This window comes from Macrosteles quadrilineatus, unplaced genomic scaffold (genome assembly GCF_028750875.1).
Source record: "Macrosteles quadrilineatus isolate MER2022 unplaced genomic scaffold, UCM_ALF_1.0 Scaffold_2__2_contigs__length_208266976, whole genome shotgun sequence".
NCBI classification, from domain to species: domain Eukaryota; kingdom Metazoa; phylum Arthropoda; class Insecta; order Hemiptera; family Cicadellidae; genus Macrosteles; species Macrosteles quadrilineatus.
In genome coordinates, this window is record NW_026542595.1 from 24529242 (window position 1) to 24548756 (window position 19515).

The following is a 19515-nucleotide window of genomic DNA, read 5'->3' on the forward strand; positions in this document are numbered from 1 at the left end:
GGAGTGACTTGTTTCGGCTGTCTCACACTGCTTACACTTAACAAAACTTCTCATTTGCAATGTCAAAACAAAAAATTATAAAACAATTAAAGCAATATTTATATGCAAAGAATCGATTAAATAAGAACACCTTCGCAAAGGAAACACAATAACAACGCACTCCTGTATTGCGGGTATTGCATTGACTTTCTGCAGGCGTTTTTTGTATATGGATACTGATTTCCTCATAAATCAGATCATTTTTTGACCACCACTGAATTTAATCGCTATTCTATGCATCGAATCAAATCGGAATTTCGATGCATCGCACACCCCTACACTCTAAGAAATAAAAAAAAGATAGCGCTACCTGCTGGTAGCACGGGGTAGCGGATTTTTATACCCCTGGAATTTTACCCCCTGGGCAAACGTGACGTCACAAACCAGGGGGTAAAATTCCGGCCGCGAACTTTTGAGTTGATCGCGACATCAGCTCGATGGATTAAACGCGGAATTAAACATATATTTTCACGGTTGTGAATTTAATCAGAACACATCAAATTATAAAAACCTAGAATGTACTTGAAGAATGTATAGAATGTATAAGAATGTCTAGAATGTAGAATGTATTTTTACCCCCGGAATTTTACCCCCCGGATTTTTACCCCTGGATTTTCACCCCTGGATTTTTACCCCCGGAAGTTTACCCCCAGAATTTTACCCCCTGGCCAGATATATAAATGAGTGAAAATGATTAATTATCTTCATTCGGTTTTAATTTAATAGTAAACATTATATTAATAAGTAGTCTATCTTAATTTATTTGTAACATTAACTAATCAAACAGGTTTTTAATTTTAATTTTGAGATTCAAGTATCAGGATTCAATCTTTGAAGCCAACTGTTGGTTAATATGATCAAAATAAAACAGCAAATTCCGTTTACTTAGTTGAGATTACTAAATAAGTAAAGATAGGCTACTAAATAATGAAATGTTTAAAATTAATTAAAAACAGAAATAAGAAAATCAATCATTCAATTTCTAAAATCAGCCAGGGGGTAAAATTCCGGGGGGTAAAAATCCGGGGGTGAAATTCCAGGGGTAAAATTCCGGGGGATAAAATTCCAGGGGGTAAAATTCCGGGGGTAAAAATCCGGGGGTAAAAATCTGGCCCGTACATCTTCAGTTATCTAAACGCTAGTTATATGGACAGGGGGTAAAATTCCGGTTTCTATCGCTAATCTAATTAATCACGCTCTGACTATTTTCATTAGACTTCCAAATCCGCGGGGGTAAAATTCCGGCTGCGAACAAACTTTTGGCCACACAGGTTACTACGTCATAGTGACGTCAGCTTTGCCCAGGGGGTAAAATTCCAGGAGGATAAAATTCCGGCAACCCGGTAGCACGGCTATATCATATATCAAACCCGAAATAGATTCGATCTGTTTACTTTGAGTTTGATGATTAGTTCCCTAACACTGCACCACAAGGTTTGCATATAATAAATACTAGACAGGTCTCGGTATCTCAAAACTGAAAGTGGGAGGGTAAAATTCGAGATAGTGAAATGTTGCATGCTGACAATAATTGTGTAACAACCTTCATCAAGCCCATGGTTTGCATGTGATGCACTATGGGCGCGAGATATTGTTGCGCCCTTCTCCTCCTACCTTGTTGGAAATTTTTTAATCTTTCTTGCGATCCCAAACCTTTAAAACGAGAAAAAGGCTTTACCTTTGCTGTAAGAATAAGTTTCAAAATGGTCTTATGGTCTGTTATTGCTCTTATCAAATGTAGTATATTATTTAAATGACTTTATTATTGGCTATGTTGGTTTCTTAATAATAACTAAACGTATATACCGTACTACGATATTTTTTAACAGATTTTTAATAGACTGCAAAAGAATATTTGGATAAATGACATTGACCAAACAATACTCTCAGAGTATACTAATGAGTTTTTCCGAGCAAAGCTTTTCCCCAGGTACTTGAATTAATAAGATGAATTCACATAGTATGTTAAGCATACCAGATTTTCAGTTGATTTCTATCCTTATAAAGATTAGTAGACCAACCTACTAACTGCTCGTTTGGTGATTTTTTTAATTTGTAGATAAAAAATTATTTTCAGATTATTGAAGCAGAAAAAAAAATGCGAGAATTCAAAGCTAAACCCATGCCTGCATTTATAGCTTCCAAAGACACAACAATATCTTCATCACAAAAATCCCATTTGAACTGCTCAAAAATGTCTCTTACAAGTGTTAAGGTAAGTATATAAAAATTATTGTGGTAAAAACCTTAACATTTTTCACAGATGTTCAGCCTTGATTGGTTTGCCGGATGGTCCTGCTATCCTTGGCAAGATGTCATTTGCCCAAGACTTTGTTTCTTTTGACAACACAATTAATTATTATGTCCCTTAGTTTCCAGTTAAAATGTTTAACACATTATTTCTAATTTTAGCCGGTTATTGGTTTTTAATCCAAGTGTGAATACTGTGCAGTATCATTTGATGATTTCTTAGTTCCATTTACATAATCATCACAAGAATAAGTTTTTGATTCAGGGTGTTATCTGGAGATTTATAAAACCAATTAATTGCTTTGAGTCAACATACTATTTATTTTTAAATAGGAGTCTGAAGAGCCCACCAAGTCATTCAAGGCTCGCTCTCCACGTGTGTTGCGAAAGGAGCCGTTCAAACCAGTGACTGAGCACGCCCATAGCGAGCCGCTTGACATCCAGTTGCACACTGACCGCAGAGCTCTAGAGCGTCAGGAGTTTGAGATGAAGAAGGCTGAGAAGGAGCAAGAACTGGCTGGCCTCAAGCAATTGGTAACAACACAAATATCTGTTTCAAAAATGGTTTTTAGAGTGATTGGAACCTAAAATATATAATAAATAATTACATTTCACCTGGTGATGATAATAACCTGGTGAAAAAATTACATTTGACAAAAAAACCTGTTGTTGGGTTTCAAGTTAAATAAGATAAAAGAAAATATTTGTATAGTCTGATAAAAAGATAGGGCATTTACCAGGAATTATTAAGGAAATTGACGGGAAGCAGGCTTCCCTTAAATAAGTCCATAGAGACACATAAAATATACAACACAAAAGTAGGAATTTTAGTGGACAGTCCACTGGAAAAATGACAATGGCAGTTGCAATTTGAATCTATTACACTTTGTCAGAGTTGCCAACACAGCTGAAGAGACTAAATAAAAATTGTTTTACTGTTGAATATGTATGAATACACAATGTTCAAAAAAGGTGGGGACATAATTGACGTAATGATTCCTTGGGTCAAAATAAAGAGAAAATCAACAATAAAATTTTTTTCCAAAATCGCTTTGTTAACCAGATATCCACAGTTTTGTATTTTTTACATAAACATTTTTATCTTTGAATTTGTTCAACCGATCTTTATGAAACTTGGTGTATATGTTAAGAGTCCTTGGAGGCTAGTGGCCATCTTGGATAACTTCAAACACCAAAGTAACTAAGATTGCTTTCAGAGAGGTGAAAGCCAGTTGAGCGGAACAAACGTGATTTGATATTTATATAAGTAACTAAATGTAAAAAAAGTCAATAGATGTACTAATTCTTGTTTAATTTATTAAAATTATAATATTTCAAATTTAGTTTTGTTTACTACACCTTGTTATTCAGATACATCTTCCAAAAGTGGATTATGGTAGTTTTGACCAGGAAAATATTACAGTAGTTGGAATCTGATATTAACATGCAAAAAGGGCATTAAAGTATAAAAAAGAGAAAGGAAATTTAACATTCAAATTCAACTGTAGCCTACAACAAAAACATTGGACAAAGGCATTTTTACCCTTACAATCGGTTAAAAGTATTTAAGTATAAAAAACAGTAACTATTAAAAAAACGAGTATTTAAGTATAAAACCAGGAGGGGAAATTTGACATTTAAAATTGACATTTAAATTTAACTGTGCAACATAAACATTTGTCTTCATTTCAACCCATGCAATTGGTTAAACTCAGCTTTCTTTGCTGGAAATGATTTATGATTGTTAATACCAAGTATTCTTGATGGAGGATATGATTATAATGTAACTGGAATGTAGGTCTTCTACCAACGATTTAGAGACGGCATTTTAATACTGGCCTTAATAAAACATAGGCCTATGAAAAATAATAAATTATCATAATATTTAAACAAACTCAGAATCAAATTATCTATGTGTCGGGATAGATATCCCAGTACAAGATATCCTTTGTGTAAAAACCAGTTTGTTTGTCTTTGTTTGCTTTTGTTGATGTTATTATCTAAAATAATTTGAATGGCTCCAGAGGTTTAACTCTGCTAAAGGCAGCAAACATGTTTGTGGATGGATATTGGTTTACTTAGTTAGATTTGGTCTTTTGGTTAATGATGTTAAAAAGGCTTCCCTAACTGAAATATTGGAAAATGTCTTCATAAAATATGAAAAGGCAAATAAAAAGAAATGCGTGTTGAGAAGCTTAGTTCTTGGTCAATACCGCCAAAATAAAACCCTTGCCGGGAAGAATTTTCCTGTACAGTAGTCCCTCTCTAATCCGGCACTGCACCACTCCGGCACTCCAGTAATCCGTCGTCTTTTGACGGGTGAGGTCTTCCGCAATCGCGGCAAAATTCTGATTATCTCCCGCAGCTGTGTAGACATCATCATCCACTCCCGCGGTCACGAAAACGTCATTGTCGTCTGTGCGATCGCGTCAAAATCATGACCATCTCCCGCGGTCACGAAAACGTCATCGTCATCTGTGCAATCGCGGCAAAATCATGAACATCTCCCGCGGTCACGGAAAAGTCATCGTCGTCATGCGCGATCCCGGCAAAATCATGAACATCTCCCGCGGTCACGGAAAAGTCATCGTCGTCATGCACGATCGCGGCAAAATCATGAACATCTCCCACGGATGAATAGACGTTATCATTGCGTCCCGCGGTCACGGAAACGTCATCGTCGTCATGCGCGATAGCGGCAAAATTCTGATTATCTCCCGCGGACGTATAGACGTTATCATTGCCTCCTGCGGTCACACAAACGTGATCGTCGTCATGCGCTATCGCGGCAAAATTATAAATATCTCCCGCAGCCGTGTAGATGTTATCATCGTCTCCCATGATTACGGAAACGTGATCGTCGTCATGCGCGATCGCGGCAAAATCATGAACATCTCCTACGGACGAATAGACGTTATCATCGCGTCCCGCGGTCACGGAAACGTCATCGCGATCGCGGCAAAATCACGAACATCTCCCGCGGTCGTATAGATGTTATCATCGCCTCCCGGAAAGGTGATCGTCGTCATCTCCCGCAGCCGTGTAGACGTTATCATCGTCTCCCACGATTACGGAAACGTGATTGTCGTCATGCGCGATCGTGGCAAAATCATAAACATCTCCCACGGCCGTGTAGACGTTATCATCGTCTCCCACGATTACGGAAACGTCATCGTCGTCATGCCTGATCGCTGCAAAAGCGGTTTCCGATCGCGCGATCTTCGGAAATGTGTTTTAATTGCATTTTGAGTGTTTTTATTGATAACATTCCAGTAATCCGGCAGTATCACGGTCCTATATCTGCCGGATTACTGAGAGTCTATTGTATTATGGTACAAAAATCAATTCGATATTACAATCTTATACTTATGATCGATCTTATACTTATGATACTTATTATCTCAAAACAACAAAAGAATATCAATCATTTTTTATGTGTTTGTGAAGTGGCAGAGCGACTGTAGTAATAGTCGCAATCGTAAAACACGTTTTAAATCAATTCGATATTACAATCTTATACTTATGATACTTATTATCTCAAAACAACAAAAGAATATCAATCATTTTTTATGTGTTCGTGAAGTGGCAGAGTATTATCCATATGATAAATTATCTCATTCGAAAGACCATGAAATTCTGTGCATTTTGGTATACAATTGTTTTAGATTGCACTTCTGGTGCTGAAGTTATCAGCTGTTACTTTTCGTGAATATTTGTCTGACTAACTAACCTCAATCTCTGTTGACCAACCACTAACAAGTCAAGTTTTGGTGTGATTTTACTTTATCAGTTTACATCATGATTATAAGTTGTAAATTTGTTTATGTTTGGTTTTTGTATTGTTTATTGTGCTTTGACTGAATTGTGACATTACTTTAAGAAACTTGAGACACTATTTTAGCCGGTTTTTGTGAACTTCATTGACTGTTTACCAACAACGAATATCGCAGGTGTGACTTTATTACTTTGATTCATATTTATTAGTTGTAAATTTGTACATATTTAGTTTGTAAACTGTTTCTTGTGGATATACTTACGTAAGTAATTTGAGGTTTGGGACATTACATTTAGCCCGTTTTTGAAACATTTTGTCATAATAAACAAACGGTTTGATCGCCACATGAAAAAGGCACTTTGGTTTTTGTTTGAAATTTGTAGTGCAAAATCGTTAAACTTGCCATTTTATTGTTTTTGGTTCATAACTTTGTAAAAATAAGTGGTAATTGAAATCTTTTTAAATTTCTATTTAGGGAAATAAATTCCAGACATTTTGTATATTTTGAATTTTACATGACAAATCTTTGGGTCATGCAGCAAAGTTTTACTTTCAAAATTACAAAATTCAAAAAACAATTTTTTACATTTGTTCTACCTAATGTCAGTGTTTACTGTCCTAAATATTTATTCTGCCATTTTCAAATTCCTCATTTCTTTACAAACAATTCAAGTATACGGTTCAATAGGTTTGCTCTCTTGGTTTAGTTTATATGAATTTTCAAAAATACGACTGCAAAATCGTCAAAAATGCCTTTCCACTACAGCGTTTGCCCATTGCCAGCTGGAGGGTTAGGTTAGAATTGCTAAATTCTTTTATGTTTCAAGTTTTGAAAAAAAACATGCAATACAATAAATTGTTTTTCCCCTCTTCAAAATGTGTTTTCACTTGTATGTACATCTTCCTAACACTTAAGCATCATTACACAATTTTTTAAAAACATAATTCCAATATTTAGTCAATGTAAAAATACTTATATAGTAAAGTTGGTCTCACAGACTGACGTCACCAGTTGAAGCCACAAAATCACGTCACAACTGCAGGGTCAATGTACTCTCACCATGCACAACCATCTTTAACTCAGTAGAAGATTTGCTCACAATTTTGGGACAAAAATTAAATGCCAACATACTTGGCTTTGCTTCTTTATAATACCATACACATACTTATTTTTTCTTGTTGGTTTTGATGTGAGTGTTCCATTTAAAGTGGATTTTGATGAAAAGTGTTTGGTTACAGATGGAGATGCAAAAGAAGGAACAAGAAGAGGCTGAAACTGCTAAGATAAGAAAGGAGACAGTTCACAAGGCTCAGCCTATGCCCAAGTTTAAGCCTGTCCCTCTGAATCCAAAAACATCATCCAAAGTACCACTGACCCTTCCACAAAGTCCCAGATTCACAAAACGAACCCGAACTACAACTATGTGCAGCTCTAAAGTTGTGAAAAAATAATGCATTAACTCACAGACTAGAATTTCTCATAATTTAATCAGATGCTGTTTTTATTCTAATGCTTTAATAGTCTAATTATTTTAATTAAGCCTATTATTTTTACCATATATTGTATGTTCTTTACTTGTTCTTTTTAGATTCAATTTTATGTATATACACATTGTTATTAATGTTGGTTGTTCTCAGTTGTGTAACCAGGTTTTGGTTGGGGGAGGATCCTAAAGAAATTAGTTCAGGGACCCAGGGGAGGTTGAGTCCACGAGGCTGTGCCTTAACCTTAAAATATATTCCAGTTTTAAATTTGTTTATATATTTTAATTATTTACCTATAAATTGTCTGCTGTTTGTTGTAGGCTACCAATGATTACTTGAAGTTGTGACCTTGCTATTATCACTGAGAAAAGGATATGTTGACAATTTTAGCCTAGGCAAATTGGATTAAATAAAAAGTACTTTTTGATATGAGTTAACACTTCTCTCTTCTTGCTATTTTAAGAAAATAAATAATATGTGTGTCGTTTTCGGATTTAGAAAAATGTCTTGATGTAATTTGGTTATTAACAATACTGTTATAACAATAATATGACATAAACAAAGCTAGCCTAGTAATTATTTCTGCCAGCCTCAAAAATATTTTATGAATGATTATAGGCTACAGCATAATTTTATATGCCTACAAAATTGTATGATCTAAATTGCAAAGTTAAAAACTATTTTCATCATAAATTTATTATTGAATTCTGTAACATAGCCTGCTTATCTATACTGTCATATTTTTATAAAGTAGAGATTAAATTTATTATAGTTAAAAACGCCAGACATCAAGCATTTAGTAATAGATTAGGGCATTATAAAATATCTTGCAGAAAGGTTGGTGTAATGTTTGTAAATATTTCCTATTATATTTTTACTTTAAAACTAAACATAGGGTTATTCATTAGATAACTGCCAAAAGTTGTTACATTCGTTATTTCATGTCCAATAAATATGTGCTCAAATACACTTTATTTAAAGAAATGTAAAATTGTTTGTGTTATTCCGTTAACCTTTCAATTAAATGAGCGAACATTTATTTACAGAATATAGACCTTTTAAACTAGGTCTCCAACGAGCTCTGTTCACAACGGAGCAAGTTAATTAAGATCTGAAACCAGAGAGTTTCATACATCCTCTAGCTCTATTGAGGTTGTTAAAAACCTCTATATGGCATTAGTGACTTGTATACTAGATATGTAGGCCTATATAAAGCCTAACTGACCCTCAGTCATAAGTAAAAGTTTGCCATTCCAACCATGTGTTAAATGCATTTTGTGATTATATTTCTGTGGTCAGGGGATCAACCTCTAATAAAATCTTTTGCCAGTTCATGGAATATATTGTGAAACACAGTATAAGCATCAGTGGCGGGGCTTCCATAAGGACCAAGTGGGCAGGGCCCACCCAAAATAAACAGTAAAGTATATTTTTAAATACTTTATAGGTTATTTGGTTGATATTATTCAATAAACTGTGATATAAATTAATTTTGAACTTTCATGGAAAAATTATTATTAATTCAAGGCCATAACTTTTGTTGAAACATAATGCAATCTGCAATCATCTCTTAACACATTGGAGAGCCACGGATTTCGGGCCCTTCTAGCCACCATAAGAACGTTGTGAACAAGGCAACGCCAGCCGGCAGCCCTTGACTGTCAGGGAACAATGCATTGGTATATAGAGTTTGAGCTGGCCCACTGGACTCCTCAATATTCTCGCTGGAAGAGCTGAGCGCTAGTGTAGCTTTGTTTACATCCCGCCGTGTATGTTGTACACCAACCAGCAAACGGGTTGTAGTTTTGAAAAATGTTATGAAATTGAAAGTATTTACTTTATCAATTATATTTAATAGTATTCATTTTATTTTAGAACAAAACTTTAATAAGGTGAACTTGTAAAACAAATACATAGCAACAATAAAACAACTATTATCATATGGTTAAATTAAAACAGTAACACATGACAGTCTTCCTTCCTTATAAATTCAACCTCACTGGGTTTTTCCTTGGTCTGCTTGAGCGTCTTGTGATAAACGTTTGTGACCTTACTGGCGTATCAACTCTCGGTGGTTGCAGGAACTGTGAAGTGACATTAGGTGTTTGGGGAGACTGATTAAGTTAATGTAATAAATAAACCAGAAATATTATGGAAAACGTTTTTATACTGAACAAATTATTAATACATCTTTTTAACAATTACACCAAAACACAACATACAAAAGGTAAACAAGACAATTAATATTGGATCAGGTGATGATGTTAAGACAAGATCAGAAATATTACTTCTCTAAAACCACCCTTTAATGTTTATCAACTTGATCCAGTCCGATCATTGTACTAACTCTTCATGCATTGGGCCAGAATTCACCTAGATTTTGCAGGTCCTTTTATGGGATTTTTCTTCCTTGTTCTTGTTGATTCATATACAAAATGGTTAGAAGTAGTTGCGATGAAAAAAAAATCTTGAATCTTGAAAAGCATAACCTCATAGAAAACTATCTGTACATTAAGAGACATTTTTGCTAGATTCGGCACCTATTAAAATTGTGACAGACAATGGAACTACGTTCACATCTGAAGAATTCAAAGTATTTCTCAAGACAAATGGAATTAAACACAAACTTACAAGTCCAGCACATCCATCAACAAACGGTCAAGCCGAACGGTATGTACAAACAGTAAAGAACGGTTTGAAAACCATGGTTGACACACCTGGTGACATAAATTTAAAGCTATGTCGATTACTGATGCAATATCGGAAGGTAAAAAATTCTTCCACTAACAAGAGCCCTGCCGAATTAATGTTTAAAGGATCACTACAAACAAAAATAGATTGATCAAGCGAGATTTTTCAACGTAACAGAGGGATAGACAGTTTGAAAACACGTCAATATTTCAAAAACCAATCAGAGAATTTAAGGTTAAGGATTCTGTCCAAATTCGTTCATATCGTCTAGGGGGTGAAAAGTGGAGTTTTGGTAAGATTGTTGAAAGGGATGGATTACTTCATTATTGGATTGTGGTTGATGGTCTCAGATGGAGAAGACACATAGATCAAATAAGAAGCTGCTTGATATCACAAAGATGTGATGAACCATCTTAACTATTATCTTCCACTCAAGAACAATTGGATCAAGAAAAATATTGAGGGATGACTGTATCAATATGGAAGGATGGTTGAATGAAAATCATGATGATAGTGAACCCGTACAGAAAGAAACCCCAGTAACGTTGCAAGAACAAAACTTCAATAAGATGAACTTGTAAAACAAAAACATAGCAACAAGAAAACAACTATTATATGGTTAAATTAAAACAGTAAAACTTTACAGTCTTCCTCCCTTATAAATTCAACCTCACTTGGTTTCTCCTTGGTCTGCTTGAGCGTCTTGCAGACAAAGGTCATCAAACAAAGGTTTGACAAAACTTAGGGCGAACTTGTAAAACAAAAACATAGCAACAAGAATATAACTATTATCATATGGTTAAATTAAAATAGTAACACATGACAGAAATAATAAGTTGACACTTTTAGTAAGTTTTGTAGTATTAACTAGTAAAAAACAGGTTTTACCGAGTAAGATGTAATTGAAAAAAGAGTTTTTCATGCACTTACTAAATGTAATTTTAACCAACGATATTTTTGTAGACAAGTGTGCCGTGACTACAAACGTGTTCTAGTTAGTGTGCCCTGAACGGAAAAAGGTTGGGAAACACTGCTTTTAAACGATAATCGATACATTATCTAGCAAACATTCGGAGGAAATGTTACAAAAATGCACAAATCTGGGGTTTTGGACGTTTTTAGTTTTACTTCCTAGATAGAAAAAGTACCGATATCGTTGTCGAAATGTAAGTAGATACCAAAAGTGAACAACACATTACAAAAGCGAGTTTAGCTACATTTGTAAGTTAAACTTCTGTTACGATCACAGCGAAATCAGATAGATCTTCCAAGATTTCAGCAACATCCACGATCACCCACTGCATTTGTAATGTTTTACTTTGGCCTTTACACAACTGTCCTTGAAACGTCGTCAATAAGTGAAAACCTTTTTGTAAGCTATTGGTGACTATGATTAAAAAAATGTAGGTAAGTTTCCCAGCACTAATACAACACTGATTCACGGCATTTTCCCCGGTTATCATAACTCAAGAACAATCGTTTTACTTGCGATTAATTAAACCGGTTAAGTAAGGCACAACGTTTTTAATCTCACTTGGTTTGGATGTGCTAACAAAACTTGATCGGAAAATGGTTGCGGTATTTGTAAACAACTTTTAATGTAAACATATCAGTGACAGCTAGAAGTGAGAACTAATCCAAACAGCTGATTGTTATTTCATAAAATGTAATGGTAAACATTAGGAGAAAATTTGACAAAAATCGAAAGAGGGTTTTTGATGGCTCGTTATTTTGTTTTCAAAGAAGCGAGGCCATGTTTTTATGGCCAAAGACACTCTCACCAATCCAGTAAATACAGAAAGATGATTAGAACCTTGATCGGTAATCTAGTTTTCTAGGAGAAGGCCGCGTAAAATGACATTTTGGCGTTACAGACGGAGTCACAGAATGGACAAACAGACATACAGACAGAAATTGAGATAAGACTCGTTTCGGCTTTCTTATGCTATGAAACGTAAAAATTACCAAAAACTGCATGATTCTAAGCAATGTACAGACAAAACTCTAATTTTTTTTATATAGATTGTACAGATTTATTAGAATAGACATATTACGGTTTTAGTTATCATACATTTAAAGGGGTGATGGTGATGTTTACTGTGAAGTGTGTTTGGGTTCGTGGTTCAAATGGGGTTAGGCCTACTTCAACGGTACTGCAATCTTCAGAATTGTGAGTTATAAAAAATGCAGTGCTTGCCATGATTTTAATAGTAAAAAATAATTAATAGTAGAAAATTACGTACCATTTTCTAACCAACCCAACTTCTAATCAGGTGCTTCAAATGATAAAAACCCCGTCTAATTTTTATGTCAAAAATTTCAAAAAACCTAATTTCAAAATTCCATACTCCCCAAACCTGCTTTTGACCAGGTATGGCCTCTTATCAAAACTGAAAATTATTTTGCCCTCAACGTATTACTTGATTTAAGGTTCATTCTTGGACGATAGGTTTTTTATGGTCAATCAAGGGTCAAAACTACAAGGAATTTAACGCTGGAGTCCCTCAGGGTTCTATACTATCACCTCTTCTGTACAACGTCTACACGGCTGATCTACCTCAAAATGAACACACCAAAATTGCCACATTTGCTGACGACAGCAATATTAAGTTCATCAGAAGACCCTGTTGATGTGATTAACACTCTTCAAATCACAAATGTTTTAGGCGAGTGGTTAAACAACTGGAGGGGCGAAAGTTAACACTGGAAAATCTTGCCATGTAACATTTACATTGAGGCGAGGCTTTTGTCCCTCAGTCTACATAAATTCTCAAGAATTCCTCAGAGTGATAGTACTCGTTATCTTGGTCTTCACCTTGATCAACTTGAAAGACACACATTTCAACAAAACAGACTGCCCTTAGGGCCAGGACCAAACAACTTTTTTGTCTTCTCAACACAAATTCAAAATTATTACTGTGGTCAGGGGTTGCAGGGTGCCGAGGTTCTTCCAAACAGCAGTTTGTTGATACTCAACACTCCTGCTCGATCAGCCTGTTGTTCATTATTTTGCACGGTCATAAGATCTTAAATTATTTCTTGCCTATCACAAGGGAAATTCATGTGAAACAGCCCTGCATGCGCTGGTTTGCCAGATTGAAATTTCTATCTTGAGCAAGGAAATAGCAGTAGCAACATTTATTGGTATAGAAGGAGCTTTTGACTACACTAGTACTCGCTCTATTGTATCAAAGCTGGTATCAAGAAATGTGGAAAGCACTGTTGTGAGGTGGGTAAGCAACATGCTCGAAAGTAGGAGAGCGCAAGCTTCTCTGTGTGGGACGGTGAGAGAGGCCAAGGCCCAAAGAGGGTGTCAACAGGGTGGCGTCTTGTCACCAAATCTATGGAACCTGGTGGTCGACAATCTCCTGTCCGAGATCAATGCACAGGGCATGTACGCTCAAGGATATGCTGACGATATTGTTGTCCTAATAAGAGGAAAATTTATGAACACTTGCCTGGAACTCATGCAGAGTCCATAGTGGAAAGGTGGTGTTCCGAGAGTCGATCCAACAAAGACCGTAATGGTACCATTTAGCTGTATAAGCTCTATAAGAACACTTAATAAAGAATTTAGAATTTTTAGAATTTACAAAGAAGAGAAATGTTGATATTGCTTGAGTACCAACTCTCTTCGGTAATCAGATGCAGGTTAAGATGGAGTTCAAGTACCTAGGAATAGGAATAAGGCTGGACGACAAGCTCACCTGGAACAGCCATTTGGCATATGTAACGCAACACTCTCAGACCACACTTTATGATCACACTTATGGCTGTTGGGAAGACCTGGGGTCTTAAGTCCACAAATAACTAACTGGCTATACACTAGGGTTGCAAGACCGATGATGGTGTATGGCTCGGTGGTCTGGTGAACCAAGGTAATGCAAATTACCGCTGTAAAGTGTGTCGTTCCTTTTTTGTTTGTTTACTTTTGTATAAGGTATGTTTTGTCTTACTGTACTTGCAGATTAAATGTCAATATTTTACTTACTCTTTTTGAATTTAATAATTTCTTTAAGCTAGAGATCTTGTGGGCTGTTCTACAAATAAAATAATCATTCTCTTGTTTTTAACAAATTAATTTATTGATACAAAAAGATAGCCTAGGTAAAGTTCAATTGGTTGGATATTTTTATATTAAATTTTGATGAATCTTAAAATTTTCAAGATAACTTAGCCTATTTTTAATTAGCTTATACTATGTTACATAGCCTAGATCTTATCTGGTGTGGTAATGAGATGAACGTAGCCGCTCGAGGTCTAATCCTAGATTTGGACATCAGCACTCCTGCGTAGGTTAGGTTTAGCCACGGCGTCGTCATCATTCGTTGACAAGGATCTGCCATCGCCATTTTCCCATCCACGATGCGAAGACCGGCATTTTAATAGCCACAGTCACTCGCTTCACCAACTTGACTTTAAGTCTATTTAAACCTAATAACGGTTGTAGATATTCGGGTCACTTCACTTCCACACAAATGTTAGTCCTTAAAGACGTCTAAGTTTGAAGAAATCCAGGAAGCTTCACCGCTCAACTTAACTTCGATGAAACTATGACACGGTGGAAGGTACAAATGATGTCTTTACATTTTAAGAAATATATGGACTAACACAACACACGTCCTTTCGCTACGGCATCTCCTCGCTAAGTGCTCGATACCCGTACGTAATACTAGCGTCCATCCATCTAGACTCGAACCCAGAGCATCTGCTTTCTGATTGGTTCCAAAGTCAAGAGCGCACGCGTATTGGTTTTCCGAATGACGGATTCATACGAAATATCTATGCCCCTCCAATGTAATCTCAAACCCAGAGTGACTAATCTGAATCTCAAACCTAGAGCCTCTGCTCGCTGATTTTTTCCGAAGCCAAGAACGCAAGCGTATCGATCTTCTGAATATTTACAGAGATTTATGAAGTTGTGCAGCCATTGAATCTATTCTATAATGTTTAGCTTTAATATACAAATTTCATTATTTTTATATTTAATACGCGACATGAAACTTTGTGAACAATAAGGCTTTTTTGTTTTAAGATTTAACCCCACATATTATATACCAAAATGTTCGACTAGGTGTGTAGATGTGCAAACTGGCTTTAGATTTTCAAAATTTATCTTTCTAAGGGCGTGGACTGCCCTCAAAAGTTCCTTTCATAAGGATAACATTATGCTTGGTTTGAATGTTATTATATTCTGAAACAGATGTCAATACATTAGTTTCAAAAAAATCGCAGCTGTTTTGTTTGGTTTTTAAATGTAACCAGTTTGCATGTTTTTATACTTAGAAACTCGGCAAAGAAATGTTACCTATAGGACACGACGGGAGAAACATTTTACATTTTATTTTCGTTTAAACATGCCAAGGACCCGACGACAAAGAAATATTGCCAGTCGGACAAGGTGAGTCCACATACATCATGGTCAACATACGGCAAGCAATGCAAAACGTAAGGAGCCCAGACAAGGAACAGCTGGAACAGTTAGGTGCAACGTGTACCGGTACTTAAAAAAATTACACTGACAAATACAAGATATCTCAAAGATATTTTGCATCATGAAATACAAGAACTCAGCAGCATTCACTTGGCGAGATGGCATTAAAATGTTAGAAATGTAGTGTGCTACATTTTAAAGAAGTACAAAGAGGACGAGGCAAAGGATTTTCAACCTGCTGTCATAAAGAAAAGGTGAATCTACCACCATACCGAGAAAGCTATTATATCCAGAGCCTACTAAATGGAGTAAATACCCATGTAGCACAGATGGTTGGGCCAACGTTGGCCAACTGTGGGACAATTGGTCGATGGTTGGATGGAGCTTCCACAACCAACCAACCGTTGTCCAACTGTAGATCTCGTAGTTGGGCCAACCAATATTTACAACTGTGGACCAACATTGGTTCATTGTTAATGAAATACATTAATATGCATTGCTGGGTATCATACATAAAGCCAACCGTTGTCCAACCGTTTTTCACTCCGTTGGACCAACAAAAGATACTTTTGTTGGACCAACGATGGTCCATAGTTGAGTTAACACGACTTTCATTCTCTGGGTCTAGCTTTCACAACATAATTATAATAATGCAAATATTTTTTAAATTAATATTCTTTAACTTATTTGCAACAATTTAAGGGGAAAGAGTAATTAATCATATAACCGTCAATTATAATAGCATTAATAATCTAACGGTAATTAATTAATCTATATTCAAATACCAGTATCCTCTCTAACTAAAAAAAAAAAATAATAATAACTACTTATGATGCCTTAACAGATTAACAGAATCATATTATACTGTGTAGTATCAAACATGTTTTAAGTATTGCGACCATTGCAACTGTCGGCTACTCTCTGACCACTTGAAAACTTCTTATATCAACAATCACAGATAGCTCAGTGGTAAGGTAAGAGGCTCATAAGTCGAAGGACCCGGGTTCGAGACCCGTCTGGGCCAAAAAATTTTGTTCTAGCTTTTTTCAAAATTTGTTTTTATGAACTATTTAATCAATTTACTCAACTAATAATTATGCTTTTCATACTAAATCTTTATTATTTTGTGTGAAATAAGACGGTTTGTTGGATATCAGTTGTGTTATGGTTAGTTGGCCATCAGTATTTTTGGATGGTTGGGCCATTGTTGGACAATGGTTGGTTGGAAAACAGTTTAAAGAGGTGACATTTCTACCGTTGGCCAACCGTGTGGCTCCACAATTTACCAACGTTGGCCCAACCATCTGTGCTACATGGGTAATTTGAGCAGAAACTAAAAAGAGAACATTAGATTGTACAACTCTGCACTCGCAATGGTCAGCACTCAAGCTAAAATTGAAGAACATAACAACGGTGGAGGGCCTTTCAAGTATAAGGTGCCCGATACAATTTATCACTCAATTGGCACCTTTCAACCGTCAGAATGGGAGCATCCCACATATGCCCAAATTTATATATACGACGTCGAAACCGCTGTTCAAGAAAGAATGCTTAACAAAGCTCTTGCAGCACTGAACTCATGCACATTTTGACTCAACATTTAGTTGATATTAATCCACACGCAAGTTTTCAGCATGATGAGATCTGTTCTTCAAAATACTCCACTGAACAACAAAAAGAACTTAGAATGCACAAGCCAACGATCGAGCTCAAGACCAACGTCGATACAACGACGCAACTTCTAGCGACGTTGCTATAATATCCTAATTCGTGCGAATTCGCACGGGTTCACCTAGTTATTTGTTTATTACCTGATACAATCGACCCGTCACAAAAGAGACTACAAAAGATCCAGCGAGTGGCATGCCTTAGTATCACATGAGTTATGAGAGGCACGCCAACTGCAGCCCTGTGAGTAGTGCTAAACCTGCCACCTCTCGACATTATTGTGAAAGGAGAGGCAAGGATGGCAGCCTACAGAATGGTTTGCAGTGGCTACTGGAAGTATAATGCCTCCAGAGAGCTTACAAGAATTGTGGATAAGGTGCAGATGGACACCTTGGAAATGTTACCAGACAGGATGGTAAAGATCACAGATCTTGGAAAGCCATACAATGTCAACATTGTTGAAAGGGTTGCCTGGGATAAGGATAAACCTGAATACATGTAAAGGGCAGGGCCGTCCGAAGGGGAGGGGCAACCTGCCCCTGGCGCCGTGGCTTAGGGGGTGCCACACAGCGGGGTTTGTATTAACATAGTATTAAAATATGCGAATGCACTGACTATTACTGGGGGGGGAAGGGGCGCCACAACCACGTTTGCTCCGGGCGCCACCAACCCTAGGGACGGCCCTGGTAAAGGGGGATCACTTGGTATACGGATGGCTTGAAAAAGCCAGCAACGGGCACTGGGGCGGGATTATATGGAGTCAGACCCAAGGCACAGTTTTGTGTAAGCCTGGGGAAACTGGCCACTGTATTCCAGGCAGAAGTTGTTGCCCTGTCCAAGTATGCAAGAGTGTGTTTGAGGCGTGGTCTGACAGGCCACACTATATACATGAACTCGGGCATCATAGCAGCAATAATGGCACTTGACAGTTTTAACTTTACCTCTAAGGCTGTATGGGACTGTCATCGGGCCATGAAAGCCCTGGGAGAGAACAACAAGATTATCCTAAGTTGGATTCCAGGGCACAAAGGTATTGCTGGCAATGAGGGAGCTGACAAGTGGGCAAAAAAAGAAGCTGAAAGCCCGCTCATGGGTCCAGAGCCGACGTGTGGTTATTGCTTACAACACATCACGGAGATCTGTTCACCAGTGGATGGGCATAGAATATCGAAGGAGCTGGGAAAGAACAGAAGGCAACGTACAGTCAAAGAGAATGCTGCAGACACCTACTGGTGCGATAGCGGCAGATGCCTTTGGGCTGAATAGGAAGACCCTGCGGAAAGTGGTTGGCTTCATCAGCGGCAATTGGGTATTCCGCAGACATCTACGCAAGATGGAAATTCAAGTTGAAAGCCTCTTATGCAGGAAATGTGGAGAGGAGGAAGAGACAGCCTTCCACGTGATATTTATGTGCCCAGCCCTAAAAGGTCTGATATGAGATCCCTTGGCCTATCGACTGGAGATCAAAGGGAAGAACAGGTTAACAAAGGACCTGGGATTTGATGGAAAATGAGGACCTGTGAATGAGGGTGCACAATAAGCTGTTCCAGCTCCGATGCAATCCCATGGTTACTTGTAAGCCTGGCCCTCTATAAAAAAAAAATCCCTTACGCCTCGCGGATAAAACTGGATGTTTCAAGCGATCTCATTTTCTACCTGCCAGATTTCTGGATCAGTTTGCATGTAGAAGAACTACCCTCCAACTGCGGATCAGTTTGGGACACACGTCGTGTGCATTCATGCCTGGTCAAACGGTTCCAATCGTGAATATCCAAAATCTGCTGACATGGCGAGTTTAGATGTTTGAGGAATTTCAGTGCACTGAGGTTCTTCCAAACGTCGAACAGAGGTTCGTCGACATTCGACACTCCTGCTTAAGATGATCAGCCTGTTGTTCATTATTTTGCACGGCCATAGGATCTTAAATTATTTCTCTCCTTTTATTCTCCGATGCTAGTGTTCCCAGGGACCCTCCATCAAAAAAAGAGGACAATCATGACTCGCGGCACTTACCTTGGAGGAGGGAGGGGTCACCTCATTTTTTACTTTCTCCCCCTATACCATAGTATATGGAGAAAGTATTGCTTTCGTCAAAATTTTCGAGTTTGAGTGGATATATCCGTTTTGGGTCCCCCTGGACCCAAAAAAGTGGTTTTCAAAGTGATGTCTATGT

At 37.1% G+C, this 19515-nt stretch overlaps 1 protein-coding gene across 1 annotated transcript in view; it reads left to right on the forward strand.

The window, feature by feature from the left end:
* Positions 1 to 7976, forward strand: part of LOC128985434 (targeting protein for Xklp2) — a 94866-nt gene extending 86890 nt beyond the window's left edge. Inside the window, exons 9-11 of the mRNA XM_054404912.1 lie at positions 2117 to 2254; positions 2623 to 2823; positions 7304 to 7976. Coding sequence (XP_054260887.1) covers positions 2117 to 2254; positions 2623 to 2823; positions 7304 to 7516 — 552 coding nt within the window. The 3' untranslated portion in view covers positions 7517 to 7976. The remainder of the gene's footprint in view (positions 1 to 2116; positions 2255 to 2622; positions 2824 to 7303) is intronic.
* The last annotated feature ends 11539 nt before the right edge of the window (positions 7977 to 19515 follow it).